General features: G+C 41.6%; 1 protein-coding gene and 1 long non-coding RNA gene across 4 annotated transcripts in view; one reads left to right on the forward strand and one right to left on the reverse strand.

Annotated features, from left to right (window-relative positions):
• frmd3 (FERM domain containing 3) overlaps positions 1 to 20215 on the forward strand; it is a 37892-nt gene extending 17677 nt beyond the window's left edge. Inside the window, exons 4-15 of one of the 3 annotated variants that reach the window (XM_037481915.2) lie at positions 8 to 89; positions 2138 to 2235; positions 3294 to 3417; positions 4351 to 4438; positions 5142 to 5230; positions 6029 to 6092; positions 8377 to 8465; positions 9652 to 9726; positions 10666 to 10734; positions 10900 to 11024; positions 15656 to 15893; positions 16298 to 20215. In XM_037481915.2, coding sequence (XP_037337812.2) covers positions 8 to 89; positions 2138 to 2235; positions 3294 to 3417; positions 4351 to 4438; positions 5142 to 5230; positions 6029 to 6092; positions 8377 to 8465; positions 9652 to 9726; positions 10666 to 10734; positions 10900 to 11024; positions 15656 to 15893; positions 16298 to 16778 — 1622 coding nt within the window. In that variant the 3' untranslated portion in view covers positions 16779 to 20215. The remainder of the gene's footprint in view (positions 1 to 7; positions 90 to 2137; positions 2236 to 3293; positions 3418 to 4350; positions 4439 to 5141; positions 5231 to 6028; positions 6093 to 8376; positions 8466 to 9651; positions 9727 to 10665; positions 10735 to 10899; positions 11025 to 15655; positions 15894 to 16297) is intronic. The other 2 variants (XM_062562158.1, XM_037481916.2) reach the window with 2 other exon arrangements.
• On the reverse strand, positions 16670 to 21609 carry LOC119224692 (uncharacterized). The gene is made up of 3 exons (XR_005121068.2): positions 21159 to 21609; positions 20965 to 21087; positions 16670 to 16774 (listed from the first exon to the last, which is right to left on the reverse strand). It is a non-coding gene; the product is annotated as an uncharacterized LOC119224692 (long non-coding RNA).
• Between the last annotated feature and the right edge of the window lie 900 nt (positions 21610 to 22509).

Consider the following 22509-nt stretch of genomic DNA (forward strand, 5'->3'; position numbering starts at 1 on the left):
TTTCCAGCAGCTCACCAGCCGTACACGATGTGTTTCCGGGTCAAGTTTTATCCACACGAGCCAATGAAAATCAGGGAGGAGCTCACCAAGTAAGAACTAACACACACAATAGTAGGTTCATGAATGACGAAGCAATGTGAGAAAGTGTAAAAAAAAAGTTTTTAGTGCCACTTTATGACATGTTCGTACACATAAGCTTAATGTACATAGCTTGATGGTAAGGAAGTTTTAGAGCTATAGGTCAAAAAGGTCAAAAAAGCATCCATGTAGTCTTATAAAAAGAGCAGTATTTAGTTATTAGAAAAAGTAAGGTCCCCAACTCATAATAGCCAAGTTTTTTACACCACAATTTGGATTGTTGAGTTATCCAAAGCATCCATTTCCTTCTCTTTTTTTTTAAAGAAAGACTGATGTTTCACCAGGCGCTAATGTCAAAATGCGCATAGGCAATAGAAAGGTTGTCTTTCACTCATTCATCCGAGTCTTTTTCCTACAGCATCAAACCTTCTTTCAGCATTTGCCTCCTCAGTGGTAGATGCATTTCTGTTTTAAGGAGTTGCTGTAACTTGTGGGGTAGGTGGTACTTACACACTTTGTAACAACCCTGAATAATGACACACACCTTCTCTCAGGCATAGTGAGAGGAGCTCACTCAGCAGGGACTCTGTTCTGCTGTTCTTTGTCCCATCTGCTCTGCCCCGTCCCACAGACTCTCTCTTCCTTTCCTCCGTCCTTGCTTTGCCATCTTTCTCTCGACCTCTGGACTCTATTTTTTTTTTATAGCTGGTGTCTCCTCACTCCGTTCTGTTGGTCTCGCTCTGTCCTCCTTCCCCCTACCAGCCCACTCGGCCCCCGAAGGTGTCCCTCCACATCTCTCCTCTGATGTTGGCTTAACTCCCTGTCCTCAGCTTTTATAACTTGAACATGTTTGGTCTTGAGAAAGACCAAACTTAATCTCTGTATCCTGGACATTTACACTACTTGGCTATGGATGAATGGGGAGTGGACATAAGGTCAAGCTGAGTTGAGAGTTCAGAAGAGTCAGTCAGTGACGACATCCGATGAAATTCTCATTATCAAGTTTTTGTGAGAAAGATTTTTTTTTTTAATCATGAAAATGTCTCAAAATAGGATGCTAATGTGCTCCAGTTCGCAGGATATTATTTGAAGCAACCAAGTATTGTTATTAATCACATTCATAGGTGATACGTCAAAGAGGTGCATTACCTCACATTTATTGACAGGATTGTAGAAAGTGAATAAAAAAATAAAAAACAGTCAGCATTGGAAGGTTCATGTAAAAAAAGTTTGACTTATGTAAATGTCCCAAATTGACATTCTTGTCCGGCAAAGGATGCAAAAACCCTTCCAACGTATATAGTAGGTTACATTAATTGAAATATATATATATATATATTCAATTAATGTAACCTACTCATAGATCTCACGGTGTGTAGTCAAAACACTGGTGACTGACACAATTTAAATTAAAAGAGTAATAATAAAACCAGAAGTAGAGACAGAAGGATTGAATTAAACTAAACAAGCTTGGAATATTCAATACATTTATGAGGCTTAAAGATTTGTGGTCATTATGAAATATCATTATTGTCATAGTGAATCAATAAGAACAACCTGCATGCAGCTATAGGCCAGATGTTGCTACATCAGCGGGCTTTTTGCACCGTTCCATCTTCCATGTTTCTCGTCTGCGACACGAGTTAGAAAACAAGTGAAATGAGTGGGTTGATTTTGGTGTGAGTGGGTGAAACTCACCTGTATCCGTGGCAAGACTCTGTACTTTCAGCATGGCTTCCATTTCTTGTCTCCTCTGGAACACAAGACAAATGAGCAGGTCAGCGGCGTGCTTAAACTTCCATTGAAGCCGTCTCCATAGTAACTACAGAGCCAGTCACTGCTGTATTGGTAATTGTTTCCATAGCAATGTTGATTTTAATTGCCATAGTATCGCAGATCCTCGTGAGACTGTGATGGTTTTGTGGATGTTATTGATAACCATCTGGAAAAATGTCTGTATGTAGCATCCTGCTAGACACCACCTTGCTGTGGACCAAATACACTTTCTATTTGAGTAACAAATCTCAAACACTCTTTCTTCTTAACTGCGTGTGTCCAGGTATCTGCTGTACCTCCAGCTGAAGAGAGACGTCTACCATGGCCGTCTCCTTTGTCCTTTTGCTGAAGCGGCATACCTCGGAGCCTGCATCATACAGGGTGAGGACCGATTAGATGACAGAGAACTGCTGGTGTCCTTTCTAGTCGACATTGTGTCAGTGTACAGTAGGCAACTTTGGGCATCTTTAAGCACTCTGCTTAGTGTACGATCTAGATTGTTAATGTTTCTGTGTGACTTGTTGTGTGATGGTGATGTGACTCGGTAACAGCAGAACAATCTAGATTGTTACCACCATAGTAAAAATTAAAACTCTGTGTTGTCTCATCAACTGGATCCACTTTGAGTCATCAGACTGATGTTGTAAAAGGAAGCAGAGCAGTTTCTTCCTCCATCTTACTAGTAGATACAGGTTAATATGAGCAACTTGCCTTAATGTGCATCATGAGTAGAACTAAAGTAGAGCTGTATGGTACAAATGAATCCCCTCTGGCTGATACACACATGTTTGAACTTTGCAAACACTTGGCTCACATCCCCAGGAGAGCAGAGCGTGACCGTCATCTCGAACCCAGAGAAGGTCCGCAACGTATCATTGGCTGCTCTGATTAACGAGGGCGGGTCCCTGTCCCACTTTGTCAGGGTGTTGATTACAGAGCTGGAGGATGGGATGAGGATTATTGTTTAATTAAACTCCAGGCAAGTTTCGGATTTAACCTTCATTATGACTGCTCATTAAGAACGGATTTAGAACGAGAAATTAGTCCCTGTCACGGCTTTGTACTGGATTCAAAAAGGGTAATATTTATCCATCAGGGTCATCTTAACTGCTTATGCGTGTATTCTCCAGTGGAACTTGAAATGTTTCAAAAGTTGTCTCCTTCTGATTTTGTCTCAACCGCAACCTTTCGCCGATTTGCTGATGATGTAAATATATCAAATCAGATTAGAATAAGAACACATCTCATTCTCTTTCTGGTGGAGACTCTGATGAGAAACTGGACACAGCTCTCACATTTATTTGTTGAAAGCAGTGCCAACAACTACTTAGCTTAGCACGAATGGACTGGAAACTGGGAGAGGCAGCCAGTGTGTCACCAATGACAACACGCCATTTCCTGTTTCCCCACTGACATCGCTGTCTCACCACCGTCTTCAGGTGAGCTCGGGGACTACGACCCGGAGGAGCACCCGTCGGACTACATCAGAGACTTCAAGCTGTTCCCCAAACAGTCCCTCAAACTGGAGAGGAAGATTATTGAAATACACAAGAACGAGCTCAGGTAAAAAGCGCGCTGGATGATACCCAGAGATTTGTATGCAGAGGTTATTTCAGCCGAAAGTAAGTGCAGGAGAATGAACATGAATTGTTTATTTCCATCTTGAAGCCGTGCTGGCTGCTACGGGATTTTCTGAATTTGCATTTGGGTTTTAATCAACCTGAAGGAAGTAAAATGAGCTGGATGTATTAAGGGGCTCCTTAAAGGTCAGACTCAATACATACTCAGCACAAACTCTGGCATGCTCTCTTCTTCGTGAGAGCAGTTTGATGTGGAACAAAATGCAATACAAAAAAAAACAGAATTAACAGAGCAGGTGATTAGTGATCGCAGAGGTTGCTGCAAAAATATAATTATGTAAGTAAACAAAGTTAAAAAATGCAGAAACGTTGTTGTTGGGTTCGGGTCACACTTGCAGCGATTATTAACACATCAAAGACAAATCCCTCATTTCCAGAAGCGTAGATGATGCCGAGTGTCCTCTGTCTGTCCCCATGGGTCTGATGGACGGGATTAAGAGCAAGTCAATTACCACATGTGGGGTGGGATGCACTTTGTGTGTCTCTAAATTGACTTGTGTGTGTGTGTGTGGGTATAAATATAGTAAATAATACATTATTTGTACGGTTTCCGGAGGAGAATCATTGTACATCGTGACATTCCAGTACTTAGGCAAATAGTAAATTAAAGCTTTAACGCACCCCACCAAACACCTCTTCTGGTAATTGGTCTTGTTTTGGTAAATGTACACAGAAAATCAGAAACTCTTCCAAATGTATATACTTGCTCAAATGTGTTTGTACTGTATGTGACATAATACCATAACTGCACTTTCTAAAGAGTAATTCAATCAACCACAAACACAAAGAGGCATACGCCAGCAGCATTATTGTATCGATTTATAATAACCCCCCCCCCCCCTCTTCTCTCCTTTAGGGGACAGAGTGCTGCATTTGCTGAGTTGAACATGCTCCAAAGGGCTCACAGCCTCGAGACATATGGCGTTGATCCTCACCCCTGCAAGGTAACTTTAGCGACTGGAGGATAGTGGCATTGGTTGATTGGTTCCCATTAATTGGCATAGTCACATGATTAACTCAAATCCAAGAGGTCATTAAGACAGGAGCAATAATGGGGGAGACAGGGGTGAAATAAGTGAGTGACTGGTCCAAGTCAGCCTCTTTTTTACATTTAAACCTTTTCCAACATAATTTGGTTAATCGGACGAAATATGATTTGCACAGAAACCATCACTCAGAAGTCAATGTCCCCATTGATTAGTCTGAGAATATCATGGCTCCAGCAAGTCATTGGCTCAATCTCACGTAGTGTGGTTCATGTGATTCTTAAATGTGCCACTTTGCTGGAAATGACACACATCTGCAGATCTGTGGAGATAAAATAAAAAAAGAGGAACTGTTGGGAACTCGGTGATCTGAGAGGGACACAGATGATAAACAATGACGTGTCACAGTGACAGGAACATATTGTGTTCTCTGGAGTTGGTATTGGTTTCATTTTGCTTTTCTGCAACTTGTTGACGCCTATTGCTGCAAATTTGGGGGTTGAAGTTTTTCACAGGTGTAGGAGCTATCACCATGGCGATTATTGATGGCCCACTTGCTTCCCTGCTGTGAATCCACTTGCTTCCCATAATACTGTGGGCTTCTACTCACTGCATGTATGTGTGTGTGTGTGTGTGTGTGTGTGTGTGTGTGTGTTTGCAGGATTTCACAGGCTCCACAGCCTTTCTCGGGTTCACAGCCACAGGTTTTGTGGTCTTCCAGGGAAACAAAAGGATCCACCTCCTCAAATGGTACACATTTGTCCCAAATTTATGAACATACATCTGTATGCAGGGGAATTAGATGTGTAACCTCCATCAAATGTTTCTTTCCGTAATCACAGAGCTGAGTAGAATCACTAATAGCAGCCATTCAACTATGCAACCTTTGACTTAAGTTGTGGGGGCAGCGATTTGTTCCTTTGCATGAGGAACAAACCAGTTACTGTATACAGGATTTAAAAGATTAATATTCTAATTGAACTATATTCGCCTTTTTAACACGCAGGTTATGCAATAATAACTCAATAATAACTCCGTTGGTTTCACCTAAGTCATTTGCTGAAAAAATGTATGCATACTAGCATATGGTTTTACTTTATTAGTTTTAACGTTAATTTGAGTAAATCAAACCTTTGAATTCAAACTTAAAAAATGTGTAAAATATGTGTGTGAATGAATGTGCTCCTCATATCACATGTAAACGTTAGGATGAAGTAAACTTGAAAAGTTATACTTTTCTGTTATATTATTAAAAAATAAATGTTTCAGCTGATCAAGTCCGCACTATTTCTATTACTAGTTTGCTTAAATAATATAATTGGATAATTAAATCTAAAAAATCGAAAATATTTAATATATTGATAGGAGGCTTGATGTCAATTCAAATCTGGAATTCAAATTAAAGTTTTTTTTTTATAATGTAAAAAACAGTACTGTAAGTGAATGAATATACATTGTTAAAATGTATCACTGTTATTTTTCTCAGCTTAAGTTTTCTTTGTTTTACATTTTTAGAGTCATAATATGATTCTTTGTGATTCTCTGCAGGGCTGATGTCAGCAAGCTGAAGTTTGAAGGAAAAACCTTTTACGTCATCGGGGTCCAGAAAGAGGTGAGTGCAGTGTCTCCTCCTGCATGCCCTCGCTCCTCTAAAGGGCAAAAATGAAGAATAAAATATGCTGTAGTTTCCCATTTCATAATGATCAATTGTGTTCAGTCATCATCAAAAAGCTGCACCGTTACCATCCATGATTCAGTTCTGCGTTACCTGCGAGTCCATCCTATCCTCCCTTTGCTAATCTTTCATTCCCTTTTTTCATTTCCTCATCTGTATAATGGTCACATCAGTAAATAGGATATGAAACTATGTCATTTTTGGCTTTTGCAACCCTGTCCACCATCTCACACACAGTGTTTATGTGTGACGATGGACCTTAACAGATAGGATTCACTACAATAGGAGGGTGGGTGTGTTTCAACTAGCCTCCTCGCCACATCCGTGTTCAGACAAAGGTCAACGTGCTCCACCCACAGCAATGACACAGCAGCAACTGAATAAGGACATTATGCCACAACTAGTACAGGTGTCTTGCACTGGGAGACCTGATGTTTGTCTTCCACTCCAGAGCTGTGGTATGATGGTAATAATGGTATATTCTCTTGCATTGGGCCTCATAAATGTGCATACTCAAAAAGAGCAAATTGGGTCTCATATTTCTTTTCGACTCCCAAATGAATTCATTCAGTGGAGTGCCTTAAACACATGGGGCCCTCACTGCAAACCAGGTGGCTCTTTAATCTACCAATCAGCCCAATCAGTCGCATAACGATTTCTTTCATTACAGAAGTTCAATCCGGCGCTTTCATCTCTGCTTAACTTTGTCCGTCTGTCTGTCTGTTGGCAACTCATGAATGGCTGAAGATGCAGTTTTATCTTTGTGTTTCTGTCTCTTCTCTCTGTGTGTAAACATAGTCATCACTGGTGAGTAAATATTAGAAATGATCGTAGCACAAAACAATTTGACGCCTCTCCCTACAGCCCTGCCTTCACCTCACTTTATGATTGGAAAAGACGTTTTCATTGTTTAGTGTTCTCATTTTGTTTTGTATCGCTCTATACAAAAAGGTTTTCTGTCATTTCATTCATTCAGTGTTATTTTTTACTCAATTATGTGCAAGTGGTTATTTTGAGTGAATGAAATGTTCTGCTCTAAGGTTAAAATGTCTATTAGCATCCCTGTGCAAAGCCACACTATGAGAATAAGATCCACCAGGAAACAATAGATTATGATATATTGAGTTGCATAATCTATACTTAATGTCACACATTGTGTCTTTATTCTGACTGTCTCGTTACATTGTGTTTGTCCAGCTGTGTTTGCTTGTACTCTATATACACTTCCATTTTTCACGGTATTTCATCAAGATTTATTGTGTTCAGGTGTGAAGGGGCACTGCATGATTTCACTCTTTTCGCCCTCATCTGTTATTTAGCCTGGAACACATTAACTTAACTGTCCCACTTTGAGCTGATTGCATCTTTTCATGGCTTTATTACTGTGACACTTGCTTGAAAGGCACTTTAGCAATTGTCTAGTGTTCTCTTTACCTATTAGTGACTTAGATGCTGTAACTGTTCATTTGAATGGTTTTGAACACTTGATAGCAACTGAAAACTAGCCAGCAATGACGTGCATAGCACTGAATCAGGATGTTAGCTCTCTCACTAATACGATAGTGTATGTAGTTTAAAAGCAGTTTGAACCACATCAAAAACATTGCGCAATTGTGTAAGCTTACTTTTCTATGTCGGCCAAAGTGGGACCAAAGAAAAATAATTATATTTCTAAATCAAGTTGTGGTACTATCACACATGTTTGCACACACACACACACACACACACACACACACACTGCAGCCTATGTGTGTAAATCCCTACAACATACCCAGTGACTAATGTATGACAGGGAGGGGGTTGAGCAATACGGCTGACTAGGTGGCTTTAGCAAAGGAAACAAACTGGATCAGTGCATTTTCACGTTATTGATCTCTGTTTCCTCTCTTCACCCCCCCCCAGCAGAATTGATCCAGTATCTCATTCTACCAGACAAGACGGAAATTAGACTTTTACTGGAATACGTCCCAATAAAAACACCACGTACAGCAAGCTACAAGCGCTTTTACTGCTGAACAGTGTGGCCAAATCGCTGTAGCCGCCTTACACCATCACTGCTTGCGACTGCGGGTCCGCGGGTCAGCATTTTGCACAGCTCCCCCCTCATCGTGTTCAGCACTTCTCTTTGTCCTTTTTAGCACGTCTTTTGGGAATCTCATATCTCATCCTAAACGTCTCTCTCTCTCTCTGCATCTCTTTGTCTTTGTTATTTTCTGTGCAGAAGAAACTGGTGTTGACATTTCACACCTCGACCCCTGCCGCGTGTAAGCATTTATGGAAGTGCGGGGTGGAGAACCAAGCCTTTTACAAGTGCGTCCACACACACAAACACACACACACACACACACACACACAGGAGTATTTTGGGGGCATATCATTGACTTTCGTTCATTTCTTGGAGACTTACCCTCGCCCTATGCTTTCCCAATGACACAAAAATCTTTATCCCATTTGGGAACATGGCAATCCAATCCAATTTAAAGACTCATGCCCAATTAACCCAAAGGAAGCAGAACACACACACACACACACACACACACAAGTACAGGGAATGTATTATGCTGCTTTAAGGTATTATTCCAACCCAAAATGTTCATTCCACAAAAGACAGTAATATTTGTTGGGTAAAAGAGAACGTTTAGACACATAACATAGAAATATTGAACGTATTAAACTGTAACATAGCAAACTATTATAGCGTGTTTTAAATATATTTAAATATTCAACATGCTGCTGTCCTTCACTGGGGGAGCAGCTGATCGCTCTGAATTCACAGAGACTATTGACGCTGCTGGCGTGTCAGGAATGGAAACAGGCGATAGTGAGAGAAAGGAGTGTAAACCCAGTCTGTGGTCAGGGTTGTGACGTCGTTACTATGTTGAACAAAACGTGCCAAATAGTTGTATAAGACTTGAAATATCCTTCCCTCATTTCTAAAAACCAGATCACAATGAGCCTTGACACATTGTTTTCTAAACCGTCCGTATTAATGTTTAAACCAACAAGTAGAGCTGACACAAGGAATTTATCAATAGATTTGTTCTTCCACATTATCAAAGCTCCACTCATTTCCAAACAGAGATACTGAACAATACTTCCAAATACAAATTACAGCTACAGTTTTTACTTTACAATATATTTTATTTGCCGCTACAATAAAACAGTTTTCTTACTGATTGTGTGCAAAAGCAAACAAAGGGACATCATTGTTGTAAAGTTATTAAAGCATCCTCATTACAGCCTGAGACCTGGATATTGACTTAATTATTTATTATATTGACAGCAAAGAGTGAGTGGATGTCGTCTCAGACAAAACTTCAGAGCCACTTAATCAAATAAGAGTGAATTGGGCATGAAAATGGAAACCAAGCATTGAATTTTCTCACACACACACACACACACACACACACAAGAAGAAGAGCTGCGTTTAACGTTACAGTCACAAACCAAAACATTGTTTTGCTTATCTCTCTTTGTGTTTTCCTCCCTTGCACAGGTGTGCAAAGTCGAGCCAGATAAAGACCGTTTCCAGCAGTAACATCTTCTTCAAAGGCAGCCGGTTCAGATACAGGTGAGAGCATTCAAGTTTTGGTTTTCTTACAGACAATGCAATCTTAGACAACATCTGGTATGGTAAAGATGTCCGATATACTATGTTATCTGTAAACTTTACCTTTTTCACCAAACTGAGAAATATTCCTAACTTTGAGTCCATCAACATACTGTCCTGTTTGCATCAGTAACAACATCCAGCTTGGCTTCTGCAGCAGACCGATCCTCATATCCCAGGAAAGCCTCAATATATAAGTCTGTTATTAAAGCCACGTTAGCACTGATTCTCCCCTAAGACAAAGCTCCTTACCAGCATTACTCTTCAGCCTGCTCCCTTTCATCAGCTGGCTAAAGCAGTCTGGCTCGAGGGCTTAATGGTGAGGAATAGCATGTGGCGGAGCTTGTTGGTCATTTGTGCAGATGCAAAAAGCTGTTTTGCATAAAGCAGGACAGATGAGATCTTCACCCTATTGAATCAGACGATCCTTGTAGAGCATTTTCCAGCATAGACACACATTTTCCAGAACACACTATTGCTTTAAGTAAACACAATTGGCCCAAATGTTTCATCTTATCGACTTACTTGCCACTTAACCATCAATCTCACTAACAACAGGCTTTAAACAGTGTGATCAGAGTCCAGAAAACCACGCAGCTACCGACCAGTCATACCAGCAGGAGTCCGCCTGCTCAGCACAACTGATCATGAGCAATAACTCTAAAACATAGATGAAAAAACAAATGTGTCCTTCAGTGAGACTCTTGTCTTTAACTTGTGATTTTAAGCAGCTTTGTTGGCCCCACACATTCCAGTTTGAGTCTTAAATGCAATTTCAACCCAGGTTGGCGGAATTACTTTAGATCTATGTGTATTATGAATGTATTTTTTTTTAAATTCAGCCAAGTGGAGTTTTGAAAATTGTAACGTGACGTATGAATGTGTATTTGTCCCCGTTAGCGGACGAGTTGCAAAAGAGGTTATAGAAGCCAGCTCAAAGATTCAGAGGGAGCCACCAGATGTGCACAGGTAAGGACAGGTGAAAAGGAACAAGACACTGCATGTTATTATTACATCATAAATTAAGTCATTGCCTGTTTGTAGTGATATCCTGCCACAGAGAGACGTGACAATTAGAGAAAATCTCAACCCAACGCACAGAGCAGTCAGTGTCGTTGGCGTTTGTGTTTCCAGAGCCCAGTTTGGTCAGAGTCGAAGTTTTAGCTCTCTCAGCCACAAAAACCTCATCATTAACATGGAGCCACTGGTGCCTGCACTGCCCTCCACCAACGAATACGAAGAGACAGCCACAGACCCAGGTAGGGTGTTACACACACACACAAGCAGACGCTCACCACGCCCTGACACCTTAGACCTTTGGAAAGCCGTGTATGAAGACGCACAACCCTGAGCCGCAGAGTGTTAATTGAGCAGCTGATGCTCTCATCCCTCCATCAGTCTTGTCTCCCTGGAGACACCAATGGCAGCACGCTAAAAATACCTTTCCCATGATCCTGCCTGAGGTTACCACCACGCTCCCGTGTGTGTCTTTGTCTCCGTGCGTCTGACTTTGTGCGTGTTCTGCAGCGGAAGTTGTGCGGAAACAGAGGCAGCTTATGTTATCATTAAGGGAAACTCAATTAGAAGTTATTCGTTTGGCTCCGAAAGGTCTGTTTAAAGGCCTCACGTGGTTCTGTTTACAGGGTGTCTGTTAGTTCCAATAACGTTTCTATATTGGTACATTATATGTGAATATTCAGTGGTTGCAACACAATAACAAAAGTCTAGTACATACGCTCAATTATATTGTCTGTGACTGCTGACTCCAGTCTGAAATGGGAGCCGTCACTGGGCCGTGTAGGAAGGCCTATGTCTATTAGTGCAGAGAAGCTCTCTCACACACAATTTTCTTTTTGCATTCAAACTTAAAATCAAGCGTTGGTCATCCAGCTCCATGTAACAGTAAAATCGTTGATAGTGTGGTGCATCGAGAAAATACACATAAATAACAGTGAGTGCATCATCATTAACGTAAATCACCCCTTGTTCAGCTGTTCTTCCAAACTAGTTTGTTTCAAGAACATCGCCTCCTCTCAGCAGTGACTGTTTTCAGAAGGCTGCTACAAGGACTTTGGGATAAAGTGTCCTCGAGGTGGTCTAGGATCACTGTCTGTATTCAGAGCACTAATCTAAGCCATTGGGGGGGGGGGGGAACAGGAAGCTGACCCAAGGTCAGTGTTAACCTTGTTCTGTTTGTACAGCCTGTCCCGTTCTTACCAAAATCCATTCACACACACACACACACACACACACACACACACACACACACACACACACACACACACACACACACACACACACACACACACACACACACACACACACACACAGCGTGGTGGGCATGTTTTCGCTCATGGATTTTTAATGGGGATTAGACTGTTTAGTCCACGTCTCACATTCGATCATAACTTCATCGACTCTCCTCTGCCGTCACTAAACACAACAGACGCCTCGGAGTGATGCAACAAATCATCATTTTGATTCTTTCATTTTCACAGTCTACTTCGACCTGAATGTCATTAAATATCAGCTCAGTATTTGTGTGACTGTGGTTTGTCCCTGTCAGTCAGTGTTGTAGTTGATTAACTGTCGAGTAAAAATAATACACATGTCTGACGGAGGAACCAAGACTTGCAGAGAGGAAAAGAAAGCGATCCCCATCCCCTCCTCGGTCAGGCCTGCCCCTTTTGTAATCAGAGTTAGATTAGCTGCCCCTCTGCAGCCAGGACCACTTGGCTATATATAGGAACGACAGCTTTGGGGTTGATCCTCCTCTAATGCCCCCCTACTCTTTGTTAACGTCGCTGACATTCACTGGAGGACCCGCCATGTCTCCGTGTCAGGGAGAGAGAATTCGTCTAGTGTGTGTCTCTCACCGTCTCTCTCAGTGTGCATGTGTAGGCGCGTGTGTGTGTGTGTGTGTGTTCCATCCCACTGTGGTCAGTCGGGGTGTGGGGGTCTGGCTGCAGACAGCTGGGTTTGAGGCGATGGAGGTTCTGGAGCACAGAGACAGCCGCGGCGTCGGAAGCGGCCTCACGCAGAGCAGTTTGGAGGTTTCCGTCGGCGACCGACCCAACGCAGGCGGCACCCCGAGCTGTGGAGGCCAGGGCCGGGCGGGGGGACTCGAGCTGGACGTGACCCCAAACAGGCACGAGAGTGAGGGGACAGAGGAGGGGCATGTGGGGCCTCTTGAAGTGTTCCACCCAGGGGAGCCTGCGGATGAGCCGGGGTCATCCATAGTAGTGGCCGAGGCCTTGAGGTGCCGAGTGAAGATAACGACGCGCCGGAGCCTGCATCTACGCGTAGCCAATCACACGACGAGGGATGTTTATGTACGGCTGGTGGGACACGGGGGACACATCGCCGGGATAAGCACTGGACCTCCGAGAAATACGCTGGAACAGAGTAAGATCGGGTGGCTAAAGGCAGAAAGATGTGTCAGAAACACATCGAGATACAAGAGTGTTTTGGGCATCTTTTGTCTGGCGGTTTCCTCAAGTTCAACTCGCATTCAACGGAGTCAAATTCTGAACTTCTTTAATACGCCCCTTGAAAACTGCAATGCGGGACCCTCCACCTCTTCTGTGCGATGCGGCATTAAACATCTGTTTCTACATGTAAACGTGTCCTGATGAAATCAAACTTGCAGGCAGTGCTCTGTAGTAAGCCCGCCAGGTTTGTTGTGGCAACCGCATGGTGCAAAGTGTGACTTTAGTCTTTCATCATCCCGAGACTCTCTGGAGATCCCTTTAATGTTTGTTGTGAGTGTGTTTGTCAAAGAGAGAGAGAGATATTGAGTAGCATACAGAATGCACAAACACAAGCATTTTGATATTCTCTGTACGCCATTGAGTACAACACAATACTTGAGCATGCTTTTTCGCTCTGGATGTGTAGAATTAGTGTGAGAGACATGGCAGACATTTATTGTGAAATGACAGGGATGAGGAAAGGATTTTGAGTTAGAAAAAAAGGGTTTTGATCAAATAATTATAGCTGATTTGAAAGATTTCTACTTAACAATACTGCTAATACTTCTGTAATGGTTCTCAGTAACCCGAGTTGAAACATTGAGGGAGAGAACAGCTGTGTAGGCATACAGTATAGTGACGGCTTTATTCCTGCACACATGCACGGTTGCACAGATAAATTTACTTTGGAGGCGGTTTGGTTGTCACTGATGAGGTTCCATGACAAAGATGAATAGGTCTGTCAACACTTCAGAAAAAAAGGGGAAAACCCTCCTGGGTGTTTGCAACGTCTACGGCGGCCACACAGCAATGTAGCGCCTCGCAGTGTGAATGACCTCTGCTAAAGAGAGGCTTTAGCTGACGGGACTGCAGGGAAACTGTGGTGTGTGTATAAAAATAAAATGCCTTCTCTTTGTGAGGTCAGGTTTATTCACGATGGGGAAAAGACCACACAGTGCATCTAATTTGCCTGTAGGTGCGAACGTTTGATTGACTGGCAAACTGCCTCCCGCCCAATGCCAGCTGGGATCTTTGCAGTCCTCCCCCCAACCTTCATGGATAAGTGGGCATAGCCGATGGGTTAAGATGGTTTTTTGCACACTAGATTCTGCGTGTGGACTCTTGAGTTATGATAATAAGCGGTTTGACTCTTCTCTGAGGTTTATTTGCTTCATTTCCTTAATCGGGGATCAGTTGAAACACACTTTACACATTGTCGTTGTCGTCATGCAATTTATGCACTTATATGGTTCATTTTGGTGGTATGATCACATCTTTTCTGCACAGAAATACAGCTATTATTATTTGCTATTTACTTTACCACATAAAACTTCATTTTGTTTCTTATCTTTTTAGTTTAATAAATCATAATTCTGTCTTACCGGATATTTGACACATAATAAATCCATCAATGGTTAGGATGATATAACAATTTACTAAAGCAGAAAAGAGTAATTCTGGCTCCTGGTGTTGCTTCCCTGTTTGCAGGTTTGACATCAATCTCTCTCCCTCAGAGTTTCCTCTATCGTTTTATATTGAAACTTTCTTTTCGGAATGAGTCTAGCTGCCTGTGTGTGTGTGTGTGTGTGTGTGTGTGTGTGTGTGTGTGTGTGAGACCAGTGGATAGTCTGGATTAGAGAGGTATGCCTTTTACCCCCTACTCGTATAGCAGGAAGACAGCTGGTCTGGTTTTTAACATTTACCAGCACACAGAGACACGCATTCACAAAGAGGTGTTCATGTTAATATTCCGATTGCGTGTTCTGACGCGTCAGTGAGGTTTAAACTCATCACCTCAGGGGGAGGCACACACACACACACACACACACTTTTTTTACAGCTATAAACTAAAACTGAAACTAAAATAACAGTTCAAAGACTATTCTCCCGAATTGTACAATGAATCACAGTTAATAATGACCCCTGCCAGCCTCTACTGGCCAAATCCAACCAGATCAGGACATTATTGTAAATAAGAATTGTTTTGTTAATCTAGAGTATAAATGTCCTCTCACATTTTCAGGGTTGAGCGAGTTGAGTATTTATTAATTTTTCATTTCAAAAGTCAGCGATATCTGTTGGTCTACGTTCATGATAAAAGCAGGAGTGCCACCATGTGGAGGGAGGGCTGAACTGCAGCATAAATATATGGAGTTGGGAGGGACACTTTGGCCCAAAGTCAGATGAAATTACAATGTTTTATACTTTGAAAGTAGCTATCAAACCTTATACTGTACATCTGATTTGTGTGAGAAAACACTGAATAACAAAGAACATTCCAAGTAACCTTTAAACTCTTCAGTCAGACTCATGTGATAAAGCTGCATTGCTTATAGGAAATCTTTCTGATAATAGGTGGATATTAAATCTTTAAACCCAGTACACGGTGTGAATGAATCATGTTTCCTCTGTTCTCCCAGCAGGTGTTGTCGCTGTGAAGGACTCTATACCCTTGTCTCCACTCAAACCAGCTGCACCTGCAGACGCACAGCAACAGAGTAATGAAGGAAGATCCTCCGCTCCGGGCAATGACCTGCAACCTTCCCGGGTTTCCATGGAAACCTCAAATCTCCGACCTCAGACGCCAAAAGCTGAAGATGAAGTGGTGGAAGATGACGAGGCCAGTGGGTCTCTCACCATTTCTGAGCTTGTCTACAGGTATGTAGAGTTTGGCTTTGCTTTGGCTGCTCTTATGTCGTCATGACATCATTTTCAAGTCAATCCACAAACGGTTGTAGTCAACCTTTAGCAGCATAGGAAAGAGACACTTCAACAGGAGTCGTTTTACTCTTCTTCATGTTTAAGTTAACAGTTGGTTACAACAAAGCAGGGCATTGCTGGCTGTGCTGTTATGTAAAACAAAGCACAAGAACCACACTTTCCTTTGCATGCTCTTGCCTGACCACCATGAAGCGTACAGATCAGCAGCAACATGGAGCCGTGTGGCTGTCTCTAATGACCGACAAGTTGAAACCCGCCTTTGCTTTTGCTATGTAGGAAAAAACAGCCCCGATTATGGCCTTTAACGCATTTCCTTTAAACGCATTCCCGCTCTTCTGCAGTCCTTGCGCCAGCATGTTACCCACCCCGGTGGACGACAGCCAGGGGGGCGTCGACTTGCTCTTCTCGTCTCCGGTCCAGAGCCCAGCGAGGTTGTTGAGGGAGCTCCACGCCGACCCGGACATCCAGGCCCAGCTGGAGGCCGCGAGGGAGCGGGACCGGGCTTACGAACGCACCCGGATGGCCGCCGGAGGCGGAATGGGCGGCGTCCTCACCGGCGGCCTGCGCCTGCTGTCGTCCAACGAGAGATTCAACGCATGTGTGCTCAGTGTGGCTCGCTTTGTTGGCGTGGTAATGGGCATCCTGCTTGTCACTGTGCCCACGCTGCTGCTGCTGTTAGAGTCGGACATTGACGTGTCGTTCCTCCACGAGATCCGCCAAACGCCGGAATTTGAGCAGTTCCACTACGAGTATTACTGCCCACTGCGCCGCTGGATCCTGTGTAGGGTCAGCATGGCCATGGAGAACCTCTGGTCGGACTGAGGAGGGAGAAACAAGGGGGCAAAGAGTCCCTGCAGGGGGTTAGGTTTAAAAAAAATGTCCCAAAAAATGTCCCAAATGTCTGTCTTAATAGGCAATTTGATCTTATATCCAGTTTTAACAACAGGCAAAACAAAGTGATTACTTCAGTTTAATTTACGGAGTTCTCACAAAATTGCGTTTGCATAATTTGTCAAAGAGGCCTGAGATGGATAAACTGTCAGGCTAATCGAATTGGACTAGAACAAGTATATCAGAGAATTGTGATTTTATTCATAGGATCCAATCACTTGTTAGGACACTTTTGGCACTGAAAAGAAGGGACAAGACAGAGTGCTGAGGGGAAAGTGTTTGGAGGAGAGATTCATGAAAATAAAAAAAGAGAAGTTGTAGATAGACGGAGTCACAAGAGATTTGAAAATCTAAAAAAATGAAAAGATAACTTGTTTTAGTTCCTTTTAATAGAACATTTGATGGTCTGTTCACTCCTGATGCTGACGAGCGGATGCAATGACTCTGGTAAACAGGGCTAACCATTCTGATTGGTTCTCGCCTTCGGAGTGGAACACCTGATTGGTCAAAGAAGCTGTCAGTCATGACAGAGTGGGTGGGAACAGAAAGAGAAACGATTCACTGGACTCAACAATAGCCACAGTCAAAGACACATTATATAAATATATATATTTAAAAACAAAAAGACAAATATGATCAATATCTATCCAAATAAGTTGTTTTTAAAGTTTTGTACATTTTTATGTGATCCAGATCTTTCAGGAATTTTTCAGTCAGAGGATCTACTTTGAGCTTGTTTTCAAATTAAGAGTTTACAAAAGACTACAAAAAATACATTTATTGAAGTTTATCTGGGGGATGGGTATTGAGAAATTTAAAATATTTTTTAAGACTACCGTCAGCATTTATTCACCCGGTAGCAGCCTGGGGTTTTCCTACACAGGGGATAGCACAAATATTTTACACAGACCGCAGATAACTACTGTTTCAGATTATGTGATGTCATTTTGGAAACAGGAGGGCAGCAAAAGGAGAGAAACTTTAGTCTGTACGTGATGAACTTATAAATGTCTTCTGAACTAAATGTTAGCTCACTGTTTAAGGATAAAAGTGCATCTTTCAGTGTGTTTTAAAAAGAGTTTGAACGTAAATGCCGACATGCATGAGGGTCCTCGTGATGAAAAGTCACTGTGGTGGAATCGTAGGGGCAGTTTGTTAGTGGGCGGGAGGGTCTTGTGAGGATCTCAGAGGGCTTTGAAGTGATTGGACGGTTGACTGAATAAGCCCAGCCCAGCTGCTGCGGGACACATAAAGGGACAAGTAAAGCGCTTAAGGGTGTAAAAGTCTCTCTCTGGTCATTTTCTGGTGGAGAAGTTGATCCAACTGAACTAACGGTTGCAAGAATTTAACTGAAGCATTTTTCACTTGATAATATTGGAAATGATTTGTAGCCATTTCCATTATGATCTGTGATGGGTTTTGTTTTTATATAACTGCAACTGCTGTTTATTCACTTCACTACCTACACGACTATTATTTCTCATTTAAATGGCAGTGACCAACAAGTTTTTCAGGAGAATTGTGATTCTGGTGTGTTCATATACAAAGGAATGCGCTCAGACATCTTCCCACGTTGGAGTAATAGATGAAAAAACATCTTTGTCAATAAAAGAATCTCCATTCGGTACACAGCTGATAAATGAACTATAGATGTGTTGGTCTTCATAAGGTAGATGCTTGTTGTGTACCTTTACAAAGTTAAGGTCACGGTATGGAATGCAGCAGAGACTTAAACAATGTCACCTCAGGACTCAAGTCATCATTGGACTAAGGACTAATTCCTCAAGAGTCCTGAAGCTCTGATAAAAAAAAATCGCATCAGAAGTTACATCCAATCAGATGAAAACAGGTTTCTTGTTTTGCTCAAAATGTAGTTCAATTCGGATCAACTTCTCAGGAAAGAAAATTTGTAATTTAGGTTCAAAATAACAAATACACGTCTAAAAAAATATATATAGATGGAATGAAAGAAGGTTTCTAGTCACAGCATACACCATCAATATATCCATAACCTTCATACTGTACATGTCTTGCTATTGTGTTATGATGAATATCCAAACACTTTATACATGTGTACCAAGACTGTAGCTGGATATAAATATGTGTTAATTTAACTCAACTACATTTGCATCCAAAACTATTGCCCACATTTGTTTTGTGTTATCAAAGTATGATAGTAGCATATGATATTGTAGTAGCATATGATCTCTCTGCATACTCTTTGGCTGCTACAGAGGCCTCTGCAGTGCACATCACTATCAAAGCCCTTTCATTACATAACCGATTAAAGCTGTACGGACATCGTTTGTTCTTTTATCTCTGTGCTTGATCCTCCTCTAACACGGCGTATCTCTTGCTGACTTCTCAATGCAAATCGCATGCCCCCATCTGTAAATACTGTGCTTATAGTTGTGGCAAAAAAACAAACAAAAAAACAAACAATCCAAAATGTCCATCCTTCCTTACTTTTGTGTGTCTTGTCCTTTTAAAGCGCTCTAGATGTATCATCTTCGATTTATGCATGTTTCTGTGTTTAATCCACGATGAGGAAGAGGGAAATATCCATCACAACCAAGACTCAATTCATATGGTTGCTGATTATGTTTTAAGTTTACTTTGAGCAGATCTAGAAAATCCCTTCTTGATGTCTGTTTGGAAAAAATCATCTTACATGAAGCTTAATGCTCGATGGGTTCGCTTCACTGCGCTTTTTGCTGTGTGTGTGTACATCTTTAAAGGCAATTTGCTAATGCTGACACCCTAACCTCACTGCTAACAGAGCATGCTGTTAACCGATTAACAAAAGGTGTTTTAGTCATGTGATCTAACAGATCTTTGGCCTCATGTCACACTGTAGCATACAGTCTGTAGCTCATTTATCACTTTAGCCTTTATGATTAAGCCCTTGTTTTGAGCAAGCAAACTGGAGCTCTTGTGTTTGTCAGCACTAATGTCGACCCAGGATGCGACTTTTCTTGCCTGTACGTACTTAAAACTGTGATTAAAAACATCATCAAGATCGCTCACCAGTTGATGTCTAATCTGAGGGTTTACTGTACTACTAAATTCCTGACGTGAGTCAAGTATTTACAAACCTTAAATTAAATGATATGCCTGTTATTATCAGTAAGGAATCATTTTTTTTAAATGCTTCACAGACAGCAAAGAATCCAAAGCGGTTTAAATCAAATTCACAAATATTGTTTTTGCAAGATTTATTTAAGACGATAAATATTTGAACTCAGGTCTACGATTATGCAAACCGTTTGACATCACATGGTAAAAGAGGAAAATAAGGCTGTTCAATAAGTTGTTCAGCATATTAAATCGGTGTTGTGTAGGCATGTACAGTAGCAGATTCTCTTGCATGGTCCCCTTTTTTGTGTTTGATTCTTATTCAAATTGGTTTGTTGTTTCTTTTTCTTTGTCATTCAGTCTCTTTTAATAACAAACGTTGGGAGATGTCATTTAAGAATAATGATTAAAAAAAGAAAATCCCTCAATGATGACTCCATTTTCTCCTGGGACAACCAAGCCTTATGAACTTTGTGGAGTACATTTTTTTGAATGTTTGTAAAAGAGAAACAAATTGATGTTTCTGCTGAGTATATGTTAATACTGCCACAATAAAGCTCCCTAATGAATATATATTGAAATATGGCGCCTTCGGTCTGGATTATTTTTCATGTTTGTTTATCATAATAAGCAATATAAAGTAGTAATCCGGTCTGGACATTTATATCTTTAACATATGACATATTAAAACAAAGATCACACAGGATTTCTATAAACTTTCCTTGACCTTTGTCTCCCTACTGTGGTGTAAAATCGACATTGCACTTTTTACTGGCATCTCACTGCTGATGTTTTTGTTATTTTCTGAAAAAATAAAGTTAGAATTTTTAGCTCCAATAATGATTTTTTTGCATTTACAGGTGCTTGTTGATGTAAACAAACTGAAAGGAAATCTCAATTACACTTTGTTTATGATATTGTGAATCTACAACATGATGACTTATGTCAAATTACAAGGTCTGTGGCAGAAAAGTATTTCAGAATAATTTGCAATGATTAGAAGGCTTTGACTTTCTACCAGATGAGGGGTTGGCTTCCTCACCCTGATCTGTGCAGAGGGATGCAGCTCTGCAGCCGCCTGGTAGTTAACGACATCTACGTCCTGCAGCCTTTCCGTGTCACATGGCGTGTTCTCAGGACTTCCACTGGTGTGCTGTACCACTCCCTGTACAAACACGCAGTAAGATAACCCAGACCTGCACCATCACATGCTCTCATACCTGTGCACACACTTACGGGCTAGTGGCAAAAGTATTGAGTCACCAAAACGGGCCACTTCGGCGAACCTGACTGAGAAATCCGAGGACTGCAAACACCACCCTGACTGCGGGGGGTTGCTTTGTGTGGGCAGCCGTCGTCCTCGCGGTCTGTGTCTCCCGCCTCCGGTGGGCTGCGAATGTCATTCACCGTGTGGAGTCTGAGCTCAATGAGTCAGGCCGGGAGATGTCTTTGTTGTGTAAAGGGTGTACACTTTTGTCTAAAACATCGTTAAAAACAATGAAATGAGTTATCTGTTTGTCTATTGACATCCTGAATCCACCTGCCTGCAGTCAATGTCAACAACGCATATGAAAGTACCTGTTTCTGGACTGAACAGTGACTCACCTGCAAAAACTATTTCATTCTGATGACAGATTACATGCTAAAGTAAAGACGGACCCGTTTGATTGGACGCACACCATTTTCAGCATTTTTATTTCTCTTTCATGCAACAGCTTTAAGATAGATTTAGATTGAGTTTGTTGATTAAAATGACCAAATTTACAGTAAAATATTTCAATGCTGTGTGCTATACTTCCACATTCAGTGTTTTCATGTGGTACGATTTCCCATCAAATGTATCCTGTAAATTGTTCATTGCAGGAGCTCAAGGTCACTAGTCGTACTGGTCCTGGTCTCCATGGTCACCAAAATATAATCTGAATGCCAACCCTGTCACCGTGTGGATGTGTGCTGGAATGGAGCTACAGACAAAAGAGTCAAAGCCCTGAGTCACTGCAAAGAGCAAGTGGTCATCAACATGCATCCTGAGGTGAGGTGTGATGCTGGTTGACTCAGTGTGTGGTGGGAGGTCATGTTGTTGCCAGTGAAAGAAATGCATCTTAATCTTTTAGGTTGTTTTTTGGGGTGTTTCAGATGATCTTAGTCCATCACACGCCATACATTGGATACATTTTCTCTTTTTTATAAATCAGCATCTTCGAAAACTCCAAAAGCTACAATAAAACCCACCAGGCATTTGAAAGCTTCTGCAGGATGTATCCTCATTCTGCATTGGATGAGAACGTTGGACATGTTTTGCTGAGGCACATACTTCTAATGTTACTTGACCATTTCCCTTATGTACAGATGGTTGGATATTCAACATTTTAGCCTGGTACCATATTTCATGTTTGCTTGCTTCATCAGCAATAAACCCAATAAAGATGTATGCACCTGCTGTATTTGTTGCGTTTGCGTTCAACAGTTTACAAAATTTTGACTTTCTTTCCCCTTTCTAAAATGCTTATTTTTTTCCAACAAAGCTTTGGGTGTTAAGTTAACCACACGTTTCTCAGTTACAGATTTTACCCCTGCACCCACAAGT

Source organism: Pungitius pungitius, chromosome 5, assembly GCF_949316345.1.
Source record: "Pungitius pungitius chromosome 5, fPunPun2.1, whole genome shotgun sequence".
Classification (NCBI taxonomy): domain Eukaryota; kingdom Metazoa; phylum Chordata; class Actinopteri; order Perciformes; family Gasterosteidae; genus Pungitius; species Pungitius pungitius.